Source organism: Neolamprologus brichardi, chromosome 14 (genome assembly GCF_056152115.1).
Source record: "Neolamprologus brichardi isolate AB-2024 chromosome 14, ASM5615211v1, whole genome shotgun sequence".
Lineage (NCBI taxonomy): Eukaryota > Metazoa > Chordata > Actinopteri > Cichliformes > Cichlidae > Neolamprologus > Neolamprologus brichardi.
Window position 1 is genome coordinate 3,482,073 of NC_142117.1, and position 25,983 is coordinate 3,508,055.

Genomic DNA, 25,983 nt, shown 5'->3' on the forward strand with positions numbered 1-25,983 from the left:
CGGCTGCTATTCCTGCTCCTCCCAGTGCAGCTCGGTTCCTGCCTACCCCTGCAACCGTACCAGTGCCTCGAGTGAGGGTGGCTGGGACTCAACTGGTCTGGGATTGGGAACAGGGACTCGCACTTGTACCTGTTCCTCAGGTGGGGACAACGGGCACCCAGTCGTCACCTGTGCCAGTCCCAACATACAAGGAAGGGGGCAAACACTTTTTCACACCACTGTATCTTTACAAACTCAACCTTCCATCCTTCATGAAGGTGTTTGCATTGTTTTAAAAGAACTTGTCATCCAATTATCACACTTTTTTAACTTTTTAGGACTTTTCCTTGAAGTGAACAGTTTGATGTTAAGAATGCAAATGCCTGAAGTTCCTAATCTTTGCACATTGTTGTCTATGAATTACTTTGTCAGCTATAAATGTATTGAAGAGCAAAAGCAGTCAGCTCCATAGTTAGTTCATGGACATCCATGTTCATTTCCAAAAGTTGATTCTGTTCATCTGGACGTAGCGTTTCCAGTGGGAGAAACGTTTCGTCACTCATCCAACTGACTTCTTCAGTCTCAACTGACTGCAGGTTTCCCCACTCTTATAATGACTGAAACCAGCCCACTGAAGGAACAATGGGCTGGGAGGTCTGTCACAGCATTGTAATATGGCGGAAGATGGACCCTTAGGCCCCCTCCTCGATTCAGAGATGGTCTTTCCCTTTTCACATAAATGGCCTCCTTGACTCCACGCTCAAACCAGCGTTCCTTCCTGTCCAGGATGTGTACATCCTCATCCTTGAAAGAGTGTCCACTGGCCTGTAGGTGTAAATAGACTGCGGAGTCCTGGCCTGACGAGGTAGCTCTTCTGTTTTGTGCTATCCGCTTCGCCAGAGGTTGTTTGGTTTCCCCGATGTATAAATCCTGGCAATCCTCCTGGCACGTAACAGCGTACACTATGTTACTCTGTTTGTACCGGAGGACCAGATCCTTGGGGTGGACCAATTTTTTGGCGCAGCGCGTTTTGGGTTTTAAAACCACAGAGACGCGGTGTTTAGAAAAAATGCGTCTCACTGTTCCGATACTCCTGACACGTACGGGATCACTACAGGTTTTCACTTAGGCAGCGGTTGTCCTTCTCTCCTGGATCGGCTGGAGCTTTCTTTTGGTGCCTTCGCAGCTTTGACAAAAGTCAAAGCAGTAGTTCTTCTGCTTCCCTGGCCGCTGTGTCTGTGGGGATGGTGTTTACTCTGTGTTGTAGTGTCCTGATGACACCCAGTTTATGCTTCAGTGGATTATGAGAGTCAAACCTTAAATACTGATCTGTATGCGTAGGTTTACGGTACACGTCAGCTTTTAGATGTCCCCCATTACTGATGGAAATCTCACAGTCTAAGAAGGCTAACCTGCCACTTTTCATATCCTCCCTGGTGAATTTGATGTGTTGGTCCACTGAGTTAATGTGATCCGTGAAATGTGGTACGTCCTGAGATTTGATTTTCACCCAGGTGTCATCCACATATCTGAACCAATGACTTGGTGGTGTTTGAGGGTAGGATAGCAAAGCCCTCTTTTCCACTTCTTCCATGTACAAATTGGCCACGATGGGTGAAACTGGGGAGCCCATGGCACACCCATGTTTCTGCCTGTAGAACTGACCCTTGTATGTGAAATAGGTGGAATGAAGACACAGCTCCAAAAGCAAACATGCTTGGTCGATGCTGAGCATGGTCCTGTTGCTGAGGCTGGGATCATCCTGTAATCTCTTACGAACTACCTCAAACGCTTCTGTGACTGGGATGCAAGTGAAGAGAGATGTAACGTCGTACGAGACCATGGTTTCATTTGCCTCCATAATGACATCTCTCACCTTCTCCACGAAGTCCAAAGTGTTCTGGATGTGATGTTCAGAGCTGCCTACCAGCGGATTGAGGATCGAAGCCAGAAACATAGAGATGTTATAGGTGACCGAGTTGATCTTTGGTAAACCACACATACTTGGTGTAGATTCACCTGGTTATAGCCTGTGGTATGAGGTCCGGTCAATAGCATTGTGTAAAATGCACTTCACACACAGTTTAATATAGGGAGATGTCACGTATATTTCTGACTTTGCTTTTTGTGACAGTTCACAGTTTGGTCAGCTCCGGTCTTGGCTGTTCCAAGCTTCCCTCCTCTCGTCTCCCGTCTCACTAAAAAAGGGGGAAAGACTGTCATCAGACCAAACGCCACCAGCTGTGTTCTCACCTGCCTCCCCAGCACCACCCCGTTGAGCTCACTGCACCATTCCTCCCCGGCAGCTGACCCACGGACCACACTTCCGCCACACATTGTCTTGTTCTAACTGCTTCAGACAGTCCATCACCCTCTTCCTGTAGCCACTTCCTGGGTCTCGTTTCAGGGCTCATAAGTATTTTCATCACTGAGTAGTGACAAAATTTTCTCATTATATTCTTTCTGGTTTAGCAAAACCGTGCACCTACCCTTGTCTGCCGGAAAGATGATAGTGTTGTTGTCATTACTAGGTGATGTGAGTGCCTTCCTCTCCCCCATGGTGATTTTGGATGCTGCGGGCTTTGCATTGCTGAGACAGGCCGAAACTTTCGTCCGTAGTTGCTCGGCTTCGACTTCTGCAATATTGTTGTTTCGAATTGCTGTTTCTGTGGCTGTGATCAGTGCCACTAGGGGGATTTGTCTTGGCGTGACAGCATAATTCAACCCTTTAGCAAGGATGTTTTTCTCTGTTTGGGTGAGCTGTCTGTCAGACAAATTCTTCACCCACTTGTCCACATCCTCGGTTTCGCATCCTTCTCTCTGGCCGCTGAGGACACTCTCCGTATTTTTGCTGTGGTTTCCGACGAAGTCAAACTTCCTTTGTTACCTGATCTTAGACTTCTTGTGCTGTGCTAGACGAGCCTAATTTGGAGATTTACTTACCTGGATGATTGAGCATGCATCAAGACATCCGTGTACATTGTTTTCTGGTCTATAAAAAGACCCATTACTACCACAAAAATATTCTCAGATTGTTTGCTAGTTAAAATATGTGGGACAGTTCATTTCACATATAATTCGTACACCCCTTTGAGCTGATATTAATGACACATGTCATAATTACTGCGAATACTGTCTTTGAGCTTTTAAAACTGGTTAGTACAAATTTGACTGTTTAGTTTTGTTATAACACACTGCAGACCAGCATAGCTGCATTAATTTCAAACAATCATTTTACAGTCTGTCCCATATCCTTTATGGTATCAGTGGGTCCTTTTTTCAGATGAAAGAGGCATTAATGATGATTGTGTTCGTTCGCCTTGTAATCGGAAGGTTGCCGGTTCGAGCCCCGGCTTGGACAGTCTCGGTCGTTGTGTCCTTGGGCAAGACACTTCACCCGTTTCCTACTGGTGGTGGTCAGAGGGCCCGGTGGCGCCAGCGTCTGGCAGCCTCGCCTCTGTCAGTGCGCCCCAGGGTGGCTGTGGCTACAATGTAGCTGCCATCACCAGTGTGTGAACGTGTGTGTGAATGGGTGGATGACTGGATATGTAAAGCGCTTTGGGGTCCTTAGGGACTAGAAAAGCGCTATTTAAATACAGGCCATTTACCATTTAATGATGGCAGTCACACTGGCCAGTTGAGCTAATAGTATTGGGAGAAGTTGAAGAGAAATGTGAGCATCAGAGAGACCAGCTACTGTAGCTGTTACAGATGCTAACTGTGCAAGGGATTCTTCAAGACTTGGTATGTAATGAGACATTTGTAATTCCATTATGGATTTAAGAGGAAGCCTATGATGATGATGATGAACCCAGTATAGAAGAAATATGCTCTCTCTCTAGTCCCTGGCTGTACTCTTGCTCCACCATTTTAGATCAACTAAAGGCTTTTGTCACTTTTTTCACAGAAGACCATGTAGGTTTGGATTTTAATAATAAACATCTTTATTGAGAAACTGCATTTTACGTTTACTCGTGTTATCTTTGTCTAATATTTAAATTTGCTTGACCTGAAACATTTAAGTGTGACATACAAAACATACAAAAAATAGGAAATCAGCAAGGGGGCAAACTCTTTTTCATACCGCTCAGCCTACTAAATCTACACAGGGCTTTGGGATTTTTTTGGTTCGTCAGTATAAACAATGACAAACTGGAAAGACTAAGGCAATATGCAATAAAGACAAAAAATGCAATAAAGCTCAAATATCATACTGAGAGAAGACACTCCAAAATCGCTAATCACTCAGTTTTTCTTTCTGCAAAAAATATTATATCATTGATGTCATGTGTAACCTCAGTAGCTCAACACAGAGAAGGCTAATGGGAAAGTTTGGCTATGGGAGGAAGTACAAAGAGAGGAGGTGATTAGCTGGGCTTACACAGCATATCAGCCTCCTCTGCTTAATTCAAACTGACCTCATTTAATTTTTTCAATCGGGCCTCTCAGTCTTCTGGTCTCATTCATTCAACCACAATGATACGTACAACTTCTTCTTTGTCTTATTTCACTCTCTTATTTACTACAAACATTATCGTGCTTCAGCTGTCATATTGCTCTCTTGCTTAAAGGACAGCATCAGGAAACTACAGCCCAAAACCTTTCAAATGTAGACTAGTGACAACTCCAATCATCTGAACTGTCAGCACTGAAGTGATATCATCCAATTTTAAAAGGCTATTTGCTTAACATTAGGTTTCAGGAATTTTTCAGTTCATTTTTATTTCAAACATGTGCCTTCACAATCATTACAAAATATCATTACATTATTTGTTTGAAAAGGAGTGGGCAGAAGTATTTACTTATTTGTCCCTTAAAACAACACCTGACCTGGTCATTGTATCCCGACATTTTTGCTTTGCTTGAGCTTTCTGCCTAATTCTCTAAGCCATGCTGACTTATATAGTAATATATTAGTGATATAACACGTCATACGTGTGCTGCAGTCCTAAACTTGTCTAGACATTATTCAGTAGAGGCTCTTCCATTTAAGCAGTCTCTAAAATTTGAAATGTCCCAGTGACGCTAAAAGACTAGTTCAAGCATTTATTACTTCCAGGCTGGACGACTGCAATTCATTATTATCAGGAAGTCCAAAAAACTCCCTGAAAAGCCTTCAGTTAATCCAAAATGCTACAGCAAGAGTCCTGACAGGGACTAGAAAGAGAGAGCAGATTTCTCCTGTTTTGGCTTCCCTTCATTGGCTTCCTGTTAAATCCCAAATTCAAAATCCTGCTCCTCACATACAAGGTCTTAAATAATCAGGCCCCATCTTATCTTAATGACCTTGTAGTACCATATCACCCTATTAGAGCACTTCGCTCTCGCTCTGCAGGCCTACTTGTTGTTCCTAGAGTATTTAAAAGTAGAATGGGAGGCAGAGCCTTCAGTTTTCAGGCCCCTCTTCTGTGGAACCAGCTTCCAGTTTGGATTCAGGAGACAGACACTATCTCTACTTTTAAGATTAGGCTTCAAACTTTCCTTTTTGCTAAAGCATATAGTTAGGGCTGGACCAGGTGACCCTGAATCCTCCCTTAGTTGCTGCAATAGACGTAGGTTGCCGGGGGATTCCCATGATGCATTGAGTTTTTCCTTTCCAGTCACCTTTCTCACTCACTATGTGTTAACAGACCTCTCTGCATTGAATCATACTTGTTATTAACCTCTGTCTCTCTTCCACAGCATGTCTTTATCCTGTCTTCCTTCTCTCACCCCAACTGGTCGTGGCAGATGGGCACTCCTCCATGAGCCTCGTTCTGTTTTAGGTTTCTTCCTGTTAAAAGGGAGTTTTTCGTTCCCACTGTTGCCAAAGCACTTGCTCATAGGGGGTCATATGATTGTTCGGTCTTTCTCGGTATGTATTACTGGTACATGGTTCTAGGTCATTTGACCCAGCATTTCGTGTATATAATAATGGATTGGATTTATATAGCGCTTTTCAAGGCACCCAAAGCACTTTACAATTCCACTATTCATTCACTCTCACATTCACACACTGGTGGAGGCAGCTACAGTTGTAGCCACAGCTGCCCTGGGGCAGACTGACAGAAGCGAGGCTGCCATATCGCGCCATCGGCCCCTCTGGCCAACACCAGTAGGCGGTAGGGTAAAGTGTCTTGCCCAAGGACACAACGACCTTCCGGTTACAGATGCGCTTCCCAACCCCCTGAGCCACAGTCGCCCCATATATGGTGTTCTTCTCCTTTGTGTTGTAATGTTAGTTTTTTATTATGTAGTTTAGTTAGTCGTAGTTTTTCCTTCTAAGTCAAGTATACTCCCAGTTAAGATTATCAATGAACACAGAGCACGAGATGAACAGGTCCAGAAAAATAAAATTATTAAGGAACTAAACTGTCTAATTAGTTATCTTGGTGTTTTTTTATCTTGTGGTTACAGATGTATGTGTTAGGTTCTATTGTGTTTTTTGTTTTTTACTCATTCTAAATAATGTTTTTATTAATCCATGTATGTATTTATTATTTTGTGGTGGTGTGGAAGAGAGCAATGGATCTGTGTGGTCTAAACCCCTCTCTCCAAAGCAAATTTCTCCCAAGGGAGACAAACAGAGAGACTATGTTTGTATCCCAATTCAGGGTCTGCAGCCTTAAAGTATGCAGCCTCAACGATCCTCAAGGGCCGCGTACTTAAAGACCGCTAAGGCCGGAAGTGCGAGGCTTGTGAAATGGGACGGTCTAGCCTCCGTCGCGCTGCCCAGGTTGCCTAGCAACCATGATACTAACAGCTGGAAACGTTTCATACAGCTTTGTTTGACAGAAATGAAGGAGAAAATCTTTTGTTCATTTGTTTGTTTGTTTCTACATGAGCTTTGATCATTCTCTGATTAAGCTCAGCTATTGAACGGCGTATATTTTAAAGTAAAGGCTTTAAAACCAAGTTAGTACAAACGTCACTAATGTCACATAACTTTGCCGACATGTGGCCAACAGTAATGTTTTAATGTTCTTCGTTATTAAACATTTGCACATAAATAAGTGACATAATATTCAGTACTTACTTAAAGTTTACTCTTCGGGCGCCCCTCATCCGCCGTTTTTTTTCGGCAAAATTATTCACACCCACCGCCGCGCTATGCATTCTGGGATATGTTGGGCCACGAAGTCTACACCGCCACGTCCTTAAAATTCAGGGAAATGAAGGACGCATTTCAGGGCCGCATTTCGAGCAGTCTTCGAATTGGGACAGCCTTCGTCGCGTCGCTGTGACGTAATCGGCCTTAAAATGCGGCCTTTAAGGCTGCAGACCCTGAATTGGGATACAACCTACGACTTTTGGGTCCTCCTCTTTTTTCCACACGATCTGCCATTGCATATCATGACACTACCTTACAATATAAAATGCCTTGACGCGACTGTTGTTGTGATCTGGCGGTGTATAAATAAAATTAAATGGAAAAGAGCCCATGTAAGTGTCCTGGTCCTGGTCCTGGGCCAGTATTCTTAGTTTTCCTGTGTTTTGTATTAAGTTCTTTATTTATGCCTTGGTTCCTAGGTTGTTTAGTTAAGATGTTCCTTATTTGGTTACCCCCTGTGTGCCCCTCTGTGTATCTGTGAGCCCTCGTTTCCCCTCCTTGTGTTTTATTCCATGTTTTCCCCAGCCCGTTATGTCCGTGCTCTCTCTCCTCCTGTCTGAACCTCTGTGTACTTCCTGTTTTACTTTGACAGTCTCTCGTCAGTATGTGTCATGTTGTGTTCACTCCTGCCCTGTCTTGTTACGATTATCTGTGTCAGCTGTGTTCCCCGTGTGCTCCCACTTCCCTCGTTTGTGCATTTATGTCTGCGTCTCCCTCAGTTCAGTGTCGCGTTCTCCCTCATGCTGTGTGTGAGTCTCCCTGTGTTTCCTGGTGAGCTTTATATTTAGTTTTTCCCAGTTTAGTTTTGTATTACTCGTGATCTGTCTTTCCTGCAATAAAGCTGTGCTTTCTAAGTTTATTCCCCGTGTCCCCGTGAGTTTGCGTTTGGGTCCTCTCCTGCCTGCCACACAGCCTAATCATGACAGTAAGAATGCATGCGTGAGAATTCAATATTACAACAAAAAAGCCCCTAGAGTATATGAGTTCAAAGGCTAGAGCAACTTTTATCGTAACCACCCCAGCCATGTGGAAGTGATGCTGATCATTCACTGTACTGCATTTAGAGAAATGCATTCAAATGTACTTTAGGGAAAAACATTTACATACACACTTGTCTGTGTTTGTGTCCATGCATCCTCTCTGTTAACTATGGGAAATCCCAGAGCAGATTCAAATGTAGGTTAACTCCAGTTAAACATAAAAATGAAACACACATGAACAATTTTACAGTGTCATCCTTATGGGATTTCTGGTTCATTGTTTCATTGCACATAACTATATCTCAAAGCATTTGTGCGTGTGTGTGTGTGTGTGTGTGTGTGTGTGTTAGACTGCACTACGGTTTATTGAACTGTGGGTTCTTGTTTTCAGTGGACTGCCTCTGAAAACAGACCAGGACAGTGACTAAACCAGAGCACATGATGGAAACAGCTCCTTAACTGAGCAGTTTTAACAATTTATTCCATGACACAATTTGGAGTTTTTAATTTTTAATGGAGTTTTATCTTTTTATTTGTTAAATTATACACAATGTTGTTTAATAACAGTGGTAATAAAAAGTTATTTTCCCTGACTGATCCCTGTTAAACCAATAGCCTACATTGTTTCTAGAGGAACTGTGTGTGAGTGTGTGTGTGTGTGTGTGTTTGTGTGTGTGTGTGTGTTTGTGTGTGTGTGTGTTTTTGTGTGTGTGTGTGTGTGTGTGTGTGTGTGTTTGTGTGTGTGTGTGTTTTTGTGTGTGTGTGTGTGTGTGTGTGTGTGTGTTTTTGTGTGTGTGTGTGTGTGTTTGTTTGTGTGTGTTTGTGTGTGTGTGTGTGTGTGTTTGTGTGTGTGTGTGTGTGTTTTTGTGTGTGTGTGTGTGTGTGTGTGTGTGTGTGTGTGTGTTTGTGTGTGTTTTTGTGTGTGTGTGTGTTTTTGTGTGTGCGTGTGTTTTTGTGTGTGTTTTTGTGTGTGTTTGTGTGTGTGTGTTTGTTTGTGTGTTTTTGTGTGTGTTTGTGTGTGTGTTTCTGTGTGTGTGTTTCTGTGTGTGTGTGTGTTTGTCTTTGTTTATTAACTATGCCCCCTCTACACAAGCATTATCTACACCAGCGTTTGGACTGATTGATGTGGAAATGCCTCTGAAACTTAATTTTGCTGGAATTGTCATGTTCAGAATAACACGGCTGTGGTGAAAGTTCGTCCTACAACTCCACAGAAAGTTATGTGAAAATGGAGGTCAGATGACTGTCATGTCTGCAGAGAAGACAGAGGAGCTGATTCATTTTGCTCAAACTTTTATCATACATCTGAACAGTATTCCCATATGAAAGCAGTGTGGCTATTTCTCATAATGTACCAGCCAAGCAATTAGCACGTAAGCAAAAAGAAACACGCAATGATTAAAGGATGGAGAAAAACGAAAAGTGAGAAGGTCTAAAACAACAGGGTGTAAGTCCATGAAATGTTATTTTACTTTCATATATCCTACCATATTCAAGTGTGCCCAACCAGATGCACATATGTGGAATTTAGTACACTCTGAACAACTCATCCCTGGCAATTGTTGTTGTTGCAGTCTCTCACCCTCATTTTGAACCATGTTTTATGACAAATGCTCAGACACCTGGGGAACCAACCTGGCCTTCACCCTGTCTGCTCCAGCATAATACCCACTCTGATTATAAGGTCAACAATAAAATAAAATAAATAAACAAAACAAAGATTAACAAGAGGAACCTACAGAGTCCCATAATGCTCCTCTTGACAAAGTGAATGTGCTTGGCACAGCAGAGCATTCAGATCATGATTCTGCTTGATGAAACTGTCAGGCAGGACAGGTTTACACAAAAGAAAAACATGTTCGGCCCAGTAGAGGTAGCTCATCTAAAGCCCATACTCCACAAAATGTACCTCCCCTTCATAAGGCTTTTCAACCGATGAGTGTTTATTTTATGGAACCAAACACAATATGAAACAAAAACCTAAGTAATCAACCAACAGTTGACGCTTGGAGTTTATTTCCAGGATAGTCATAACAAGTGTAGACAATGATTGTTAGGTGCACTGCATCTGTAGAAATGTACAGTGGAACCCGGGCTTACGAAGACCCCACTTAACGGCAATATTTCTGCCCGTGGTGCGGCCAAATGTCCGTGTAACGAAATCCGCTGGCTGAGCCCAGAATGCCCAGAATGCCTTCCGAATCATGTGACAACTCCGTGGCTTTCGTACTTGCGTTTCGCTGTTCCACGTGAAAGACGTATTGTTGTTGCAGTGCTATTTTGTGTGCTTTTGGGGCCGAAAAAACTTCATGCAAGTGATTCGAGTGAAAAGAAAAAGCGTAAAGTGCTCTCGATGGAAACAAAGAGAGAAATTATTGATAAATATGAGCGAGGTCCTCCTCCACCAAGAACTTCGTCTTCAGCCAGCATCCCCTCACTCAAAGGGCGATGGAAAAAGGTGCCTCGACTTATGAGCAGTTTGACTTACGAAAGACCCTCTGGAACGAATTTATTTTGTAAATCGGGGTTCCACTGTATTTCTAATCTTCCTAAAATTCTCATTTGTGACTTGTGACAAAGCGTGAATAACTTCTGGGGGGAAAATTAAAAAGAAACATTATAAATCCTTCATGAAATCCTCTCTGTCGATGAATAGTGATGTCTTTCTGTTTCTGGGGATTTTATGCTATGGCACACTTTGTTCAGGGGGACCTTTTGAATGTCAACGAGAAATTATGGTTCTTGTGGACCCTTTCGGTCCCTCAGTGTCAGGTTGGCTAAACTTACTGACAACCTTGGTCAAGATATTGAAAGGCTATGTTCATCACAGCACTCTTCAGGTGTACTTTTGCAATAATATGCCTCTTTTTACAAAAGGTGTGACAAATCTGAAAATTGAGAAAACAGATGCTAACCCATGACCAAAGATTTCAAGTGATCCTGAAAATCCCTGTTTGGTTATGATAACATGAAAGATGTAGCATTGTCTAACATCTTTATAGTTTTATGACAGAGCCTTTAGTGGTCACAAATGTAGCTTCACTGTAGCTTTATTGTAGGCAAAATTTGGTCTTGTTCTGATCCATTTTGACTTTAATATGAATATTTTATAGATATCATAATTGGGCTTCTTAAAGCTTCATGTGATATTTCACCGAAAGTTCCTTCAGATTTAACTGTACGTGGGAGAGGGGCACAAGTGTCACCTACCAGCTGAGACGGTTAAAGCCACCTCCCATGGTTCTAGACTGGACTGGAAGGCAAGATCACTAGTGATGTGCAATACCACTGATTTCCTTTCCGATCCGATACCAAGTAAAATTCAGGGTGGTATCGACGATACTGATCCGATACCGATACTTTGTACAAAACATATTTTATTTATTGTATCGTTTCTTGTATCTCAAATTACTAAAGGACGTCTGTCTCGCCTTAGCAGCACCTGTCCGTCTCCTCCTCTTCAGTTCACCTCAACAAATGCTCGTCATATTCTGTGATATGATTTACTCTGAGGTATTTGATGAGGTTAGTGGTGTTGCCACAACACCTCACTGTCTTGCCACATGTATCGCAAACCACGTCTCGGCTGTTTGTGGAGGTAAAATACGTCCACATGACTCGATTTACGATCAGTCATTGTTGTGAGTGTGCAGGCCAAGGGGCTTGTTAGGTAATAAATATATGATCTTAAATGCTTATATGCTGATTATATTGGTTTATATAAGAGAGGCCCAGACTTCAGTGTAAAACTAGGTTGCAGGCTGCTTTTGCAGCTAGAAAGTGAAACCAACTCGGCTGTTTGATCGAAACTTAAAGTGTGACGTAGAGCAAGTATATAAATACCCAGGCTTCCGTTTGTGCTTCAGACCTGGGGTTGTGTGTTTTGTGTTCAGGTCTCCATATCCCGGATATGTGAAATAAAGTAAAAAGACCACTTTCGAGCCGTGTCTTTCTTGGCCCTAAAGAATCCAAAAGAACCAAATTTAACACTTGGTGCCAGTGACCCGGATTCTTGTGCGGCAGAAGGGACTCATTTGGACCTTAAGGTACGATCTGATATGAGGCGGACAACAGACCGGTCTAAAAGAGTATAGGTAAGCGCAAGCCTGTTGAAAATTGTGCACATTGTATGAATTCTAAATTAGTTGTCCAACGAATTGATGATTGTCACCATTAAATTGGCTCAGTAGTGGAAATTAAACTAAATTATAAAATCTGTTAAGTAGATTTCAGGCGACATGTCCATGATAATTTTGGGTAATTAGAAATTAATACAGGTAAATTTTGGGGATATTTGATGAAAGCTCGTTGTTGTTAATACTGGGGTGGCTTTTTAATTGTTGTGACGTATGTTTGAAGTTGGTGTGTTATGTGTGTGTTACGTCAGCCAAGAAAAGAGATTAGATTAGGACATTTGGTCAGGGAATTTTATTCCCACATTCATTATAGGTTGCAACCCGAGCATCAGATAATAAACTGTCGTTTAGAGTCCACAGTGATGCTTCCAGAATTATTTAAAGTACTTAGGACGGGAAGTTGGACTTCTCAGGGGTGCAAAATGTTCTGAGTGTGATGACTCCATCTTGCGGCGGACGCGCTGCAATTTCCTGCAGGTGACAGGTTTAATTCGGGTGATACCTGCGACAGGTAGGGACAGTCGTTAATAATCAGTGGTCAAGCACCACTTTTCTTGCACCGTTTGACCGACAGGGGCGGGGCCCCCGGGCGTGACCATTTTAAACGTGGCTCACATGTAAGCTTTACGTAAAGCTTCAGGCGCCAGTAGGACGCTGGGCGTTCATGAGGTGGAGCTTCTTGTCGAGCTGCGGGAAGCGCTTATAGATAAAGATAGGACTTAGTAATCGGGTCGCTGTCCTGGCAAGGTGGGCAAACCTTGGCTTAGATGCTTTTAAATTGGTCGAAATGGTAGGATGACTAGTACTAGAGGAAGATGAAGTGAAGTTGTGATATGGTAATGGAAATAATTTATCTTGGCAGACAGTGGCAGTTTTTGTTATATATAAATGTGTGAATGTATAAGTGAATTGTAAAATTGTTATTTGGATGAAAGATTAAAGGTGCACATTGTGTTGAGAGAAAAAGGGCATGGTGTGTGTGTGAGACGATTTATTTTATTTTTTAAGGAAGTTCAGGGAGGAGTGTAACATGCTGATGAAAGTATTGCGTGGATGATGCTACAAAACTGAGCTGAAAGAATGGTGATATGTGTGGAAAAATGTTAATTGTCCTGATGTCTGAAAGAGCTTTGCTGAGCACGTTGAAGACGTGATGTGAATGCTTGCAAAACCAAAAGAGTTTAGTATATTTAAGTGTGTGTGTAATAAGGGTGCATTGTTTTTAGATCAAGACTTAGCAGAATTACAGAGGGTTTATAGACTGTAAATACAAAAAAAGAGTTTGATTAGTCTGTAGAAACAGGAAAGAGAGAAACAGAAAAATATGAGTCTGTGTGGCTGTGTGTGTGTGACAGGAACTTTGCATGCCCATAAAAGGAAACTGGCTGGTGTGTGAAGTGTGCACCCAGAGAGAGACGAGTTAAAATCTAGGCAGAGGAAGCTAATGGATGTCTTAAGAAAAGAAATGAAAAGGATATTAATTGAATGTTTTAGTGTGTCAATACAGGTGGACTCTTCTCAACCTGAAAACATGAGTACAGCAGGAAAATGACAGATTAACAGAATTGGGAGGAAAACAGGCCAGACTTTGGCTTAAAATTTGACAGCTTCACCTCTCGTTGTCTCGTTATCCTGAGAAGAAGCTTAACCCTTTAAGACCTACCATAGAACCAAGTCCGCCAGAGCTTATATTATATTTTTACATGCTGTGGAGCCATTTTTGGGAGCATTTCAAGTTGCTATACATCAATACAACCATTATAGCCTAGATTTTAATAATATGTATGAATTAAGTGCATAGTAATTACATAAATTGCAAAAAAAGTGCAATAAACTACAAAAAAATGTAAAATCGTTTTTGTTTTTTTAACATATATTTCTAGTTAGAGAAATTTAAGAGGCTTATCCCTCAAAACTGTAAATACAAAAAAAGCTGCACAAAATAGTTTCCCACCACAGGAAATTTATTTTGAGTGTCTTCATAGTTTTATTTTTGAAATACACCAATTTTTATACACTGCAGCAAAAACGAAAAAAAATATTATAATGCAAATTTGCAAAAAAGCAGCATATGCATCAAAATAAACTATTTCCAGCAGTGCAATATGAGTCCTAAGCATCCCAGAAACCACACAGAAAGTCATAAAGTCAAACATAACTTTTAAAAACACCAGTATAGGCTCATGAGGCCCGGACGGTAAAAAACTACATTTCCGTAAAATGACGTCACTTCCGGTTTCGGGCAGGTCATGGCAGACATGCGATAGTTTGCGCTGACGTCTAATCCAACGTAGGAAGTGATACAAACAGCTGATCGGATCGGCAAAGCGTGTTTCTGGAATATTATGTTTTTGTTGCTGCAAGCACTTTTTATGCAGTTTTTGCAAAGCTATATGTGGAAGGAAACTGTGACTGAGGACAAGCTGATGGCATAAGATGTAAGTACAACTCCTCCGGTTTCATATGCAAAAGAAATTATTGCGCTAGCTTACGTGGTTGCAGAGCTACCGGGATTTAAAAATAGTTACGCAAAACAGAGCGTGCTGCTCCGACCGGCTTTAAAGGGTTAAAGGACAGTCAATCTCCTGATAAAGACAGAAGACAGACAGAACACCGTGTACTTGAAGAATTAATAGCAGGCAAAAAGACAGTGCAACTGACCTATAACACTGACGACTCCAGCAGCAGCATGTAAGAAAACACTTGATGGAGCATGCACTCTGAACTCTAAGCTGGGAAGTTGAACAGTGGGATAAACAACTGTGTGGAAGCACTGAACACTGAGTTTCATATTTGCCATGCTTGGAGTAATCCTCAAAGAAAAGACTGAAAAGATCAAGAGAGAAGAAATGGAGAGAAGAAACAGCTGATTTGGGCCTGTGTTGATCTGCGAGGCCCCAACAGGAAACTGTGAGAACAGTGAGAGGTGAACCTGGACATTATATAGTGAATGCATATGGGAAAATTGGACTTATGAGGGTTTAAGAAATGTTCACCATATCACAACAATGAGAAACACACATATGCAAATGGTTACATGTGAAATTATTTTTGGGGAGAAGCAGAATTGAGTGCAAAGAGGCAGAGTTAAACCTGATGATAAAATACATATGCAATGAAGAAGCAGCTTACACTCCATTAACATGACCACATAACATGAACGCAAGGAAGAACACGCTTACATTTATCAAGGTGAATACATGAAATAAATTGGTATTTCTGGCCGGAGAGAGAGAAGTGGGTCGTTTAAGCACTCATGATAATAATAAAAATGTCTCAGTTTTGTTATTTTCAGGTCCAAAGCAGACCTGGATCAATTTTCCACATGCGGCGGTCGGAAGAAAGTTGTAGGTCAACATCACTGGAAACGTTCAGGCCAAGTTTCTGGTTGAATTGGCTGAAGACAAGGAAGGCTGTTATTTAAGGTGGGAAATCAAAATTTGGGTTAGCAAACTTGGGGAAGAGAAAACTGACTGGTTAAGTGGGAAAATTTTGAAGGAGTCGGAAAAAGAAACATTTTCAAAATCACACACAAACAGAAAATGCCTTAACCTTACAAATACAAGAGAGCTCATGAAGATTAGACAGTATGTTGAGCGTGTGAGTCTGTTTATCAGTGTTAAAATAGTGTGAACACACTTAAACCCTGAAGTTGAGGAATAACTCAGGGAAGTTTCATGACAAGAGAGTGACGTTGGTGAAAATGAAAAGTGATTAAAAGCTTAAAATAGTTTTAAAATAGTGAATTGGAAGTGCTCTTGTGTCGATTGAGCAAAACATGTGATTACTCTAGGAAGGAAATAAAATCATTTAATAACGTGGTAAGATTTAAATCTGTCTTTCTCTTGGTAAATGGTAAACTCTACTCTTTCTGAGCACTCAAAGCGCTGTACACAACTTGTACATTCACCCATTCACACCCATTCGCACAAGCACATTTCTCTAAGTGCTTTCTAAGTAACATTCACACGCACATTCATACTCCGATGGATGCATCAGAGAGCAATTTGGGGTTAGTATCTTGCCCAAGGATATTTGGCATGCAGACTGGGGAAGCCGGGGATCGAACCACCAACCTTCCGATCAGTAGATGACCTGCTCTACCACCTGAGCTACAGCCACCCCATGACTCTTGTCATGGTAACTTCTTGAGATATGACTCAGTATGCAAATTAGCTGAAATGAGTGGTGAGAAAGAAGCTTCTGGTGTGGCTGTGTGACTGAGGCTTTGAATGGAGGAAACAGAGCAGTGACTGAGGAGGATTAGTTGGTGAAATATATAATGGTAAAATACAGGATAATTAATTAAGGTGGTCAGGTCTGTTTAGAAGGGCAGATTTGAGATTTATAATTTAGTGATGACACATTGTTATAACGGGTTTATGTCTTATGCTAAATCTAAGTATGTTAAAGTGCTTAAAGGGGAACATTACTGTGTGCCACTGAGATATGATGTGGAGAAAATGAACAGAGGGAGTGATTTTAAGTCTGATCTCAGACTATGTAAGTATTAGTTAAACCAAGAGGAGGGCAAAACGTTTGTGGCCCTGAAGTTGTAATCCCAGCAACATATCGATAGATTAATAAGCAAAATGTTTGTGTTTAAGATCTTTGGGGTTGTTGTTTGAGTGATGGGTGGATTGTGTCGGTGAGGTTTGGGTTGTTTTCTTATTTTAAAAGTGTGTGTATAACTGGGCCCTTTAAAATTGTAACAGTGCACTTAGAGCAAACCTGTCAGGTGATGATGTGTCGTGTTTTGATGAGCTAATAATCAGCTCTCTTTTTTCTCAGTTTTTGTAAGCAGGCCTGCAACATTTAATTATTTAACATTTAACATTTAATTAACAGCGCTGAAAAAAATTTCAGGAGAGCAAATATAAGGTAAGATTTTCCAGATTACAACTGGCTGAGGAGAAGCCACCTGTGGGAACCTGGAGTTCTCGTCTAAAAGGACTGCAGCGTGTCAATCCAGACCAAAGATGATAGACAAGTGTTTTTATTTTGAGCGAATGTGTGTGAATGAGTGAATGAGGGTTAGCATGAATAAAGGGGGACAAACAATTGACCAGGTTGGGGAGAGAAAGGGGGATGCTTTGCAGACTTAATGTTTTGGCTGCTGATGTTTGCTTTAAGAAATTCTGTTTTATTGACTGGGTTCAGATTATGGTACAAGATTATATTATTGGGAAAATGCCAAATGCTAAAGAGGAGAAGCTTTTTGATAGAACTCATGCCGTTAACAAAATAGGCCACTGTAGAAGTAAATTAAAGTTTATAGAGGAAAATAACTAAACACAAAAGTAATATTTATGAGTCACATAGGAGAGTGCTAGACTTTTCATATAAACACTTGTCGAAGTGACCAAGGTTTTTTCCTTTAAAACAGGAGCAGAGTAAGGAAAGCACATATATTTATATATATGTGTATATGTGTATATATATGTATCATATATATATAAGTCTGATAAAGTATAATTAGAATGTACCGTTACATGAAGAGGAGCAAAATGAAATCAAAATATGCTGAATCAAGAACAGGTTATAGGGTTTTAGTCGCTGGCTTTAGCGTATTTGACACATGAGATGTGTCAAGAAGGGGGATTAATTTGAAATAAGGGGCTTTATGATCATGGTAGGACCTGGTGGGAGTTTGATTTAGCTATGATAAAACTTACGCATAAGTAATGCTTTTATGCTTAAACTTAATTGATTAAAATGTTTGTTTTCTCTTTGATCTTTTAGTAGAATAATAATGATTTTCTTTTAATCTATTGTGAAAGGTGTCCGGGTGTAAAAGGTAAAAGATGCTTGACATTCTGCTTGGAAACTTTCGCACTGGCAGAAGCAACAGTTTTGTGTACAGGATGTTGATGATCAGATAAGAGAGAGGAGAGCGAGCAACAGGAAGCACCTGGAGGGACGTGAAAGCGGCGCTTTAAGTGTGTTAAAGGTGTTAAAATGTTGTTCACTGAAATGAGTAACATTGAATAGTATATATAAATGATTTTTTTATACACACATTGCAATTGTGCTGATAGGAGTTGTCACTCGGTCAACTGAAGGTCAAAAACGTCGGGGATGACCTTGAGTGCCGATGGATAGATGCCAACACGCTTATACACATAATAAGGTTAATCATTTTGATTAGAGAGTCCCAAACATGATAGGTTGAACCAAGATTGAATACTTAAGAGAACGATTGATGAACAAAATAAGTTAGGGAGGTGTTTTTGTTTCCTTTGCAGGAGATTTCGGGACCACAGCGACCACGGGGGTGGCGAGACTCCAGGGAGCACCGGACCGAACGGAACCACCAGAGAGGGGCACCCAGAAGAAGCACAGAGCTCCACAGTTCAAGAAAATGTGTTGTTTAGGAGATTAAAGGCTTGTTAAGGTTAAATGTGGCCATAAAAGTAATAAAGAGTAATGATAGGGACTCTAGGAATAGTTTGAAGGATTTCTATTTTATTTAAATTGCCCAAGAAACAGTGTTAAGACCGGATTTATGTTACCCGTAGAGGGGGTGGGAACAGTTAACTCTATAGAGGCTGTTTCCAGAGAGTGATAAATGTAAGTAGGTCCTTAAAAGCTAATTATATCTGTTGTTAGTAAACAGTAGTTATTGAGGGAGTCAGTTCATTAGTTTAACTAATAGAATTAGTTAAAGAGGGGGTCTGTTAGGTAATAAATATATGATCTTAAATGCTTATATGCTGATTATATTGGTTTATATAAGAGAGGGCCAGACTTCAGTGTAAAACTAGGTTGCAGGCTGACAGGAAATTACATGCTTTTGCAGAGCGTGCTTTTGCAGTAGAAAGTGAAACCAACTCGGCTGTTTGATCGAAACTTAAAGTGTGACGTAGAGCAAGTATATAAATACTCAGGCTTCCGTTTGTGCTTCAGACCTGGGGTTGTGTGTTTTGTGTTCAGGTCTCCATATCCCGGATATGTGAAATAAGGATCATTTTTTAAAGTAAAAAGACCACTTTGAGCCGTGTCTTTCTTGGCCCTAAAGAATCCAAAAGAACCATTTTTAGCAGCTGCAACACATTTATACAGCCGGCTTATAAATTTGAATTAAAGAATTCTTGATGAGAATCTGTAACTTTGCAGGAATCTGGCTTTTAAACTGGACTCAAACACGTTAAAACAGTTACTTAAAACCACCATTATCTTCTACTAAGGGTTGCAAATCACAAAGGTTTACTTGAAATTGATTCAAAGACCATTTCCACTTTTAACTTATTACATGTATCATTCTGTTCACCTCTAAGAAGTGTCTGTACCCCTTCACAACTACCAAGATGATCATAATAAGCTTTTTCAAGAAAAGTTGCTCTAACTATGTAAACAAATCATCATCAAACCATCAGTTTATTCAAGAAAATAAATGCTTGTTAAAATTTTACTTTAATTTTACTGAACAGCACACCGGTGAAAAACCCAATTTAAAAACACTTGTTCATAAATAAAAATGTCAAAAAAAAGAATGAAAACCTCAACATACTAAGGTTTTTATTAAAAAAAACTTTTTAAATGTTTATTAACCTAAACTAAAACAAATTTCTAGTAAAGGTTTGTGTAAAAATTGTAAAACATTAACCACATTTGTTCACTTCTATAATGTTAGGCTCGAAATCAAAAAGGGCTTGTACTACGTCTTTGGCCTCTCTCAACCTAAATATATGAACTTTGGCTGCTCATCTCAGTTGACATGGATCTGGGAAAAATCCCTCCAATCGCAGAATTTCTAGGAAAGCTGTTATAAAATGTACTTACCAGAATCTTTTACATAAATGACCATAATAGTGGACAAAAACGTTATTTTTCCAAAGAAAAAAAATAAGAATGGCATTTTTGTTTGGGATGGGCAACCTCACAGTCTTCGCAGATTTTGAATTATTGCAATTATTATTATTTATTACAATTATTGCATTAATAACATATTTATCTGTCAGTTCGATAAGCGGTTGGGAGTAGACTACCTGCCTCTTCTCAAGCATTAACATTCCCAGAAGTCTGCAGTTGCTTCTGTGGGTTCAGCGGTCTGTACGTGGGGTTTTCAGATGCCCACATTTTCCCCAACTGAAGCCGTGTTTCTGGCCCAAAGATGTCTCCATAAACCCTGTATGCTTAAAATCAGGCTCTTGTTACAAGGGAGTATCATCGCCCCCCACCAGCTTTTTAATATTGATCAGCAGCAGCCCCACGTAAATGCTTTGTCATTGATCAATGTTATGAACATCTCCTCTTTGAAATCAGGGGACTATTAATTTGTTTGTTTATTTGTGTTTTTGCAAAACACTTAAGAATTACATGGAACAATGCCGAATAATTATTTAATGAAATTTGACAGTAGGGGGAAGGGCGCTAATGTTGGAAGTGAAACTAAACTCTCCAATCGCTGTCTGTTTTGGACTTTTTCATTTCCAAAAAAAACACAACAAACACACAGTGTGTAAACTGTTAGGACCTACTAGACCAGGGGTCTCACTGCTGGGGCCACTTCAGTGTTCAAGTAGTACAAAAACCCCAAACAAACAAGAAAACAATCACAAACATTTCCAAAAATGTAATGTTTTGTTTGTTTGTTTGTTTTTTTATTTCAAATATTGTATAACAAGACAAAACTGCAAACATTGTTTTTGCTTTACTCTTAACTAACTGAAGTCTTTCATTGAACTACCAAACTGAAAACACATCGGTCCTCTCTTCCTGCCCACACACGTAGCAGCACTTCTGCTATCATTTTGTTCGTATTTAACAAAATCAAAATGCAGACACAAGTGTACACATGAGATTTTGACCATCTCACTCAACTAACACAGACAATCCCTCAGCATGTTTGTACTCTCTGCTCTCTGAACTTATTTTAACATTGCAGTTAATTCAATTCAATTCAGTTTTATTTATCCATCCATCCATCTTCATCCGCTTTATCCGGGGCCGGGTCGCGGGGGCAGCAGCCTAAGCAAAGAGGCCCAGACCTCCCTCTCCCCAGCCACCTCCTCCAGCTCATCCGGGGGAACACCAAGGCGTTCCCAGGCCAGCCGAGAGATATAATCTCTCCAGCGTGTCCTGGGTCTGCCCCGGGGCCTCCTCCCGGTGGGACATGCCTGGAACACCTCACCCAGGAGGCGCCCAGGGGGCATCCTTACCAGATGCCCAAACCACCTCAGCTGGCTCCTTTCGATGTGGAGAAGCAGCGGCTCTACTCTGAGCCCCTCCCGGATGGCCGAACTTCTCACCCTATCTCTAAGGGAGATGCCAGCCACCCTTCGGAGGAAGCTCATTTCTGCCGCTTGTATCCGCGATCTCGTCCTTTCGGTCACTACCCACAGCTCGTGGCCATAGGTGAGGGTAGGGACGTAGATCGACCGGTAAATTGAGAGCTTCGCTTTTACACTCAGCTCCCTCTTCACCACGACGGACCGGTGCAGCGTCTGCATTACTGCAGCTGCAGCCCCAATCCGTCTGTCGATCTCCGGCTCCCTTCTCCCATCACTCGCGAACAAGACCCCGTGAATCGCAACCTTATCATGGTGGAGGGGTTTGTGTGTCCCAGGGATCCTAGGGGCTATGTTGTCTGGGGGCTTTTGCCCCCTGGTAGGGTCTCCCATGGCAAATTGGTCCTGGGTGAGGGACCAGACAAAGAGCGATTCAGAAGACCCCTATGAAAAAAACACAGAGGGAACAGTTTACCCTGCCCGGGATAGGGTTACCGGGGCCCCGCCCTGGAGCCAGGCCCGGGGAGGGTGCCCGAGGGCGAGCGTCTGGTGGCCGGGCCTTAGTCCATGGGGCCCGGCCGGGCACAGCCCGAAGAGGAGACATGGGCCCATCCTCCCGCAGGCCCACCACCCGCAGGAGGCGCCATAGGGGTCGGGTGAATTGTGTGCCGGGTGGCGGCCAGGAGCGGAGGCCCTGGCGGACTGACCCCCGGCTGCCAAGACTGGCAATAGGGAGTTTTATTTATATAGCACCAAATCACAACAAAAGTCACCTCAAGGTGCTTTATATTGTACAATAGATAAAAGAGAAAAACCCAACAACCATATGACCCCCTATATTTAGTTAAATTACTTATTGAGTAATTAAGTTACTTTTCAGACACAGTAATTAGATAAGTATTTTAAATACAATATTGATTAAGTAAATAGTAATTAATTACTTTTTTAAAGTAACTTACCCAACACACACTTGTACTAGAAGCTACAGTGAGGTTGACAAATAAAAGACCACAATAAAGCTACTAAGTTGTCTGCTTTGCCAGCATGTCACCCCACATAACGAACCACAACAACTTTAACCCTTTAAGACCTATCATAGAACCAAGTCCACCAGAGCTTATATTATATGTTTACATGCTGTGGAGCCATTTTTGGGAGCATTTCAAGTTGATATACATCAATACAACCATTATAGCCTAAAATTTAATAATATACATGCATTAAGTGCATAGTAATTACATAAATTGCAGAAAAGTGCAATAAACTACAAAACGTTTTTTAACATATATTTCTAGTTAGAGAAATTTAAGAGGCTTATCCCTCAAAACTGTAAATACAAAAAAGTTGCACAAAATAGTTTCCCACCACAGGAAATTTATTTTGAGTGTCTTCATAGTTTTATTTTTGAAATACACCAATTTTTATATACTGCAGGAAAAACGAAAATAAATATTATACTGCAAATTTGCAAAAAAACAGCATATGCATCAAAATAAACTATTTCCAGCAGTGCAATATGAGTCCTAAGCATCCCAGAAACGACACAGAAAGTCATAAAGTCAAACATAACTTTTAAAAACACCAGTATAGGCTCATGAGGCCCTGATGGTAAAAAAACTACATTTCCGTAAAATGATGTCACTTCCGGTTTCGGGCAGGTAATGGCGGACATGCAAAAGTTCGCGCTGACATCTATTCCAACGTAGGAAGTGTTATGAACAGCTGATCGGATCAGCAAAGCGTGTTTCTGGAATATTATGTTTTTGTTGCTGCAAGTGCTTTTTATGCAGTTTTTGCAAAGCTTTATGTGGAAGGAAACTGTGACCGAGGACAAGCTGATGGCATAAGATGTAACTACAACTCCTCCGGTTTCATATGCAAAAAAAATTATTGCGCTAGCTTACGTGGTTGCAGAGCTACCGGGATTTAAAAATAGTTACGCAAAATGGAGCGTGCCCGCTCTGACCGGTTTTAAAGGGTTAAAGACTGATTACAAAATAAATCCTATTAGCTATTTTTTCTACCAGTCTTGAAATTAAAATCTTCTTTATTTTTGTGATAGCAAAACCAAAAAAATAACAATAAGTAAATTGTGAGACACTTCCACAGCAATGCAGAACAATTTTCAACACAGAATTCCCTCTAGTTTCCTCCAAGCCAAGATTTTTGTGAAAATGGGAAAATATATTACCTTGGTCAAACAAAGGTCAACTCAGTGATGCACAAAGCTTCACCACAAGACACCACTGACCTTAAAGCAATTCTTCAGCATCCATTTTCCCTTTATGAGTGATATTTACTCTTCAGCGGCATTTGAAGTGATTAAATCATAGCACAACAGATTTCAACTAACAGTACAAAGAGATTCACAATTCTTTTTCATTAACATAAAGGCTCAAAGCCAAGGACTATAGGTTTTTCTCCCAGTGGTCCCTTGTATGGAAAAAGAAAGTAAAAAAAACCCCAACAACAACAACAAAAAACACATTCACAGAAACATCCATTCCCTACCTGTGCTGCTCTGGATGGTCCTGACGGTGGTTGCAGATGTACGTGGTGGGGAGGACGGTAACAGAAGCAGTGGTCTCCCTCCTTCTCCTTCCTCCTCCCCACAGCCCTGGTCGATCGCTCTTACATAGCTGTGGCTCCGCATCCGGAAGCATCCCGGCATAGGCAGCGTGTCCATGGTGTCCATGCTGTCCATGGCAGCCTCCATGGCCTGCGCCTGCATCTCACTGTACACCTGCTCACACACCTGCTCAATCTGCCCATTTACTTCCACCTCACTCAGCTGATGGAAATCAAATGAAGAAAAGGACAAACAGAGGGAATCATTTAGATTTTAGATTTAGAGGACAATGAGGAAACCTCATACAAATCAATTTCAAATCACTGAAATTATTAAAGTATCGCATGCTTTAGGGTAGTGTTTTTGATCCTGCTGAACAGGATTATTTGCTGCCATTTTTAAATGGCAGTGCAATCAGTAGAACAGTTGCCATGGGTGCAGTGATTGATTGGATGTTTAACACCATTACTGTTTAACCATGTGAGATCTAAGTCATCACTTGTGATGAACCCAACCATAACCTAGTCTAAAGTCTTAAACTAGTTAATCACAAAAACCAAAATAACCATGTTAACCGATTTACATCAAAACTATAGCAATAAAAAAAACCTGTTTTCCTTTCCTCTAAAGGAAACATCTAACCTCTGGGAGGTTAGATGTTTCCTTTCCTCTATAGGAAACATCTAACCTCTGGGAGGTTAGGTGTGGGTTTAGGACCTAATTATGACGGTGATCACCATTGCTTGTGGAGCAATGGGTCTTTTACCACATGCTACCACCATCTTCCCATCATATGGTGCATCCATGGCAAACGATACTCCTTCAAGGTTTAAGGATGGGGCTCTAAAGAAAATTTAGGGTATTAGATGCTTAACGTGATATACAGTTTGTGAACTATGAGCATGACTCTTGGTGGGAAAGTTTGCTAACTTTCGTGAAGATGTGAACCAGAAGCAGAGGAGAGTTGCAGAACAGAAACAGCAGGCTGAAGTATGCTGAAAAGGAAACAATGGAAGCAACATGAAAGACGTGTGTGTGCGCACATGTGTGTGTGCAAGCATGTGTGCATCAACTGCAAGGGGAAATAAAACATGGATCATCTGCAGAATCCCTAGAGCTGTCGGGTACTTTTTCACACTCTCATTTCGAGTACTGCATTTGGGTCCTACTCCTGTCATATAGCCAGTCTTGACACCAAGTGCCTGATGATACAAAAACACAGATTCTTTGCTAAGTTTTCTGTTGTGTTTAGAAAAAAAATCAGTTCATCTCTTGGTTTAGGTGCCTTGTTTTGTTTGAACTATTTGACTATAAATGAGTGAAAAAGCAGACAATGTCCAATAATAAACATTAAAAGTAGGGGTGCAACGATACGTATCGATATTGAACCGTTCGATACAGTGCTTTCGGTTCGGTATGCATATGTATCGAACAATACAAAATTTTTAATTTATTTTATCAACTTTTCTTCTGACGATGCTGTCTGTGTTGAGCGCTCAGTGGATCTGTGCTCGACAGTGCAGCCTAGGCGGAGTAGTCGAACGCAGATTCACTGAGCGCAGGGCAAGCCCTCATTCAGATCTGGCGTTTGGAACTATTTTGGTTTTCATGTGACGTATGACCCTGAAGGTAAGCACGTCATGGACTAAAGTAAAACAGTATGTTGGATGTGCCACGCAATGCTCAATTACATTGGTGGGAACTAGTGCGTTAGCGCAGTTAGCTCATTAACGTGTTGGCCGTCCAGCCCCACGCACGGGGCGATCCGCGGTAGCTCGTTAACGGAGATTTGCCGTGTTGTGGCGTTAACGTCATTTCAGATTAACGCTGACAGCACTAGTGGGAACACAACGAATATGACTGCACATTTACTCCGACATCATCCTAGTGCAAAGACAAGTGGAAGCAGACAAAAACAACAAGCACGCATGCTACAAACTTTACCCGAGTCATTTAGACAGCCGTTAGCACATGATTCTCCTTATGGGGACCTGATATG

General features: G+C 41.3%; 1 protein-coding gene across 6 annotated transcripts in view; it reads right to left on the reverse strand.

Moving 5' to 3' along the window:
- LOC102791851 (disks large-associated protein 1-like) overlaps window positions 1-25,983 on the reverse strand; it is a 194,845-nt gene that overhangs the window by 58,238 nt on the left and 110,624 nt on the right. For all 6 annotated transcript variants that reach the window (XM_087850647.1, XM_087850648.1, XM_087850651.1 and 3 more), the window contains one exon: window positions 23,927-24,206. In XM_087850647.1, the coding sequence (XP_087706773.1) occupies window positions 23,927-24,206 (280 nt within the window). The remainder of the gene's footprint in view (window positions 1-23,926; window positions 24,207-25,983) is intronic.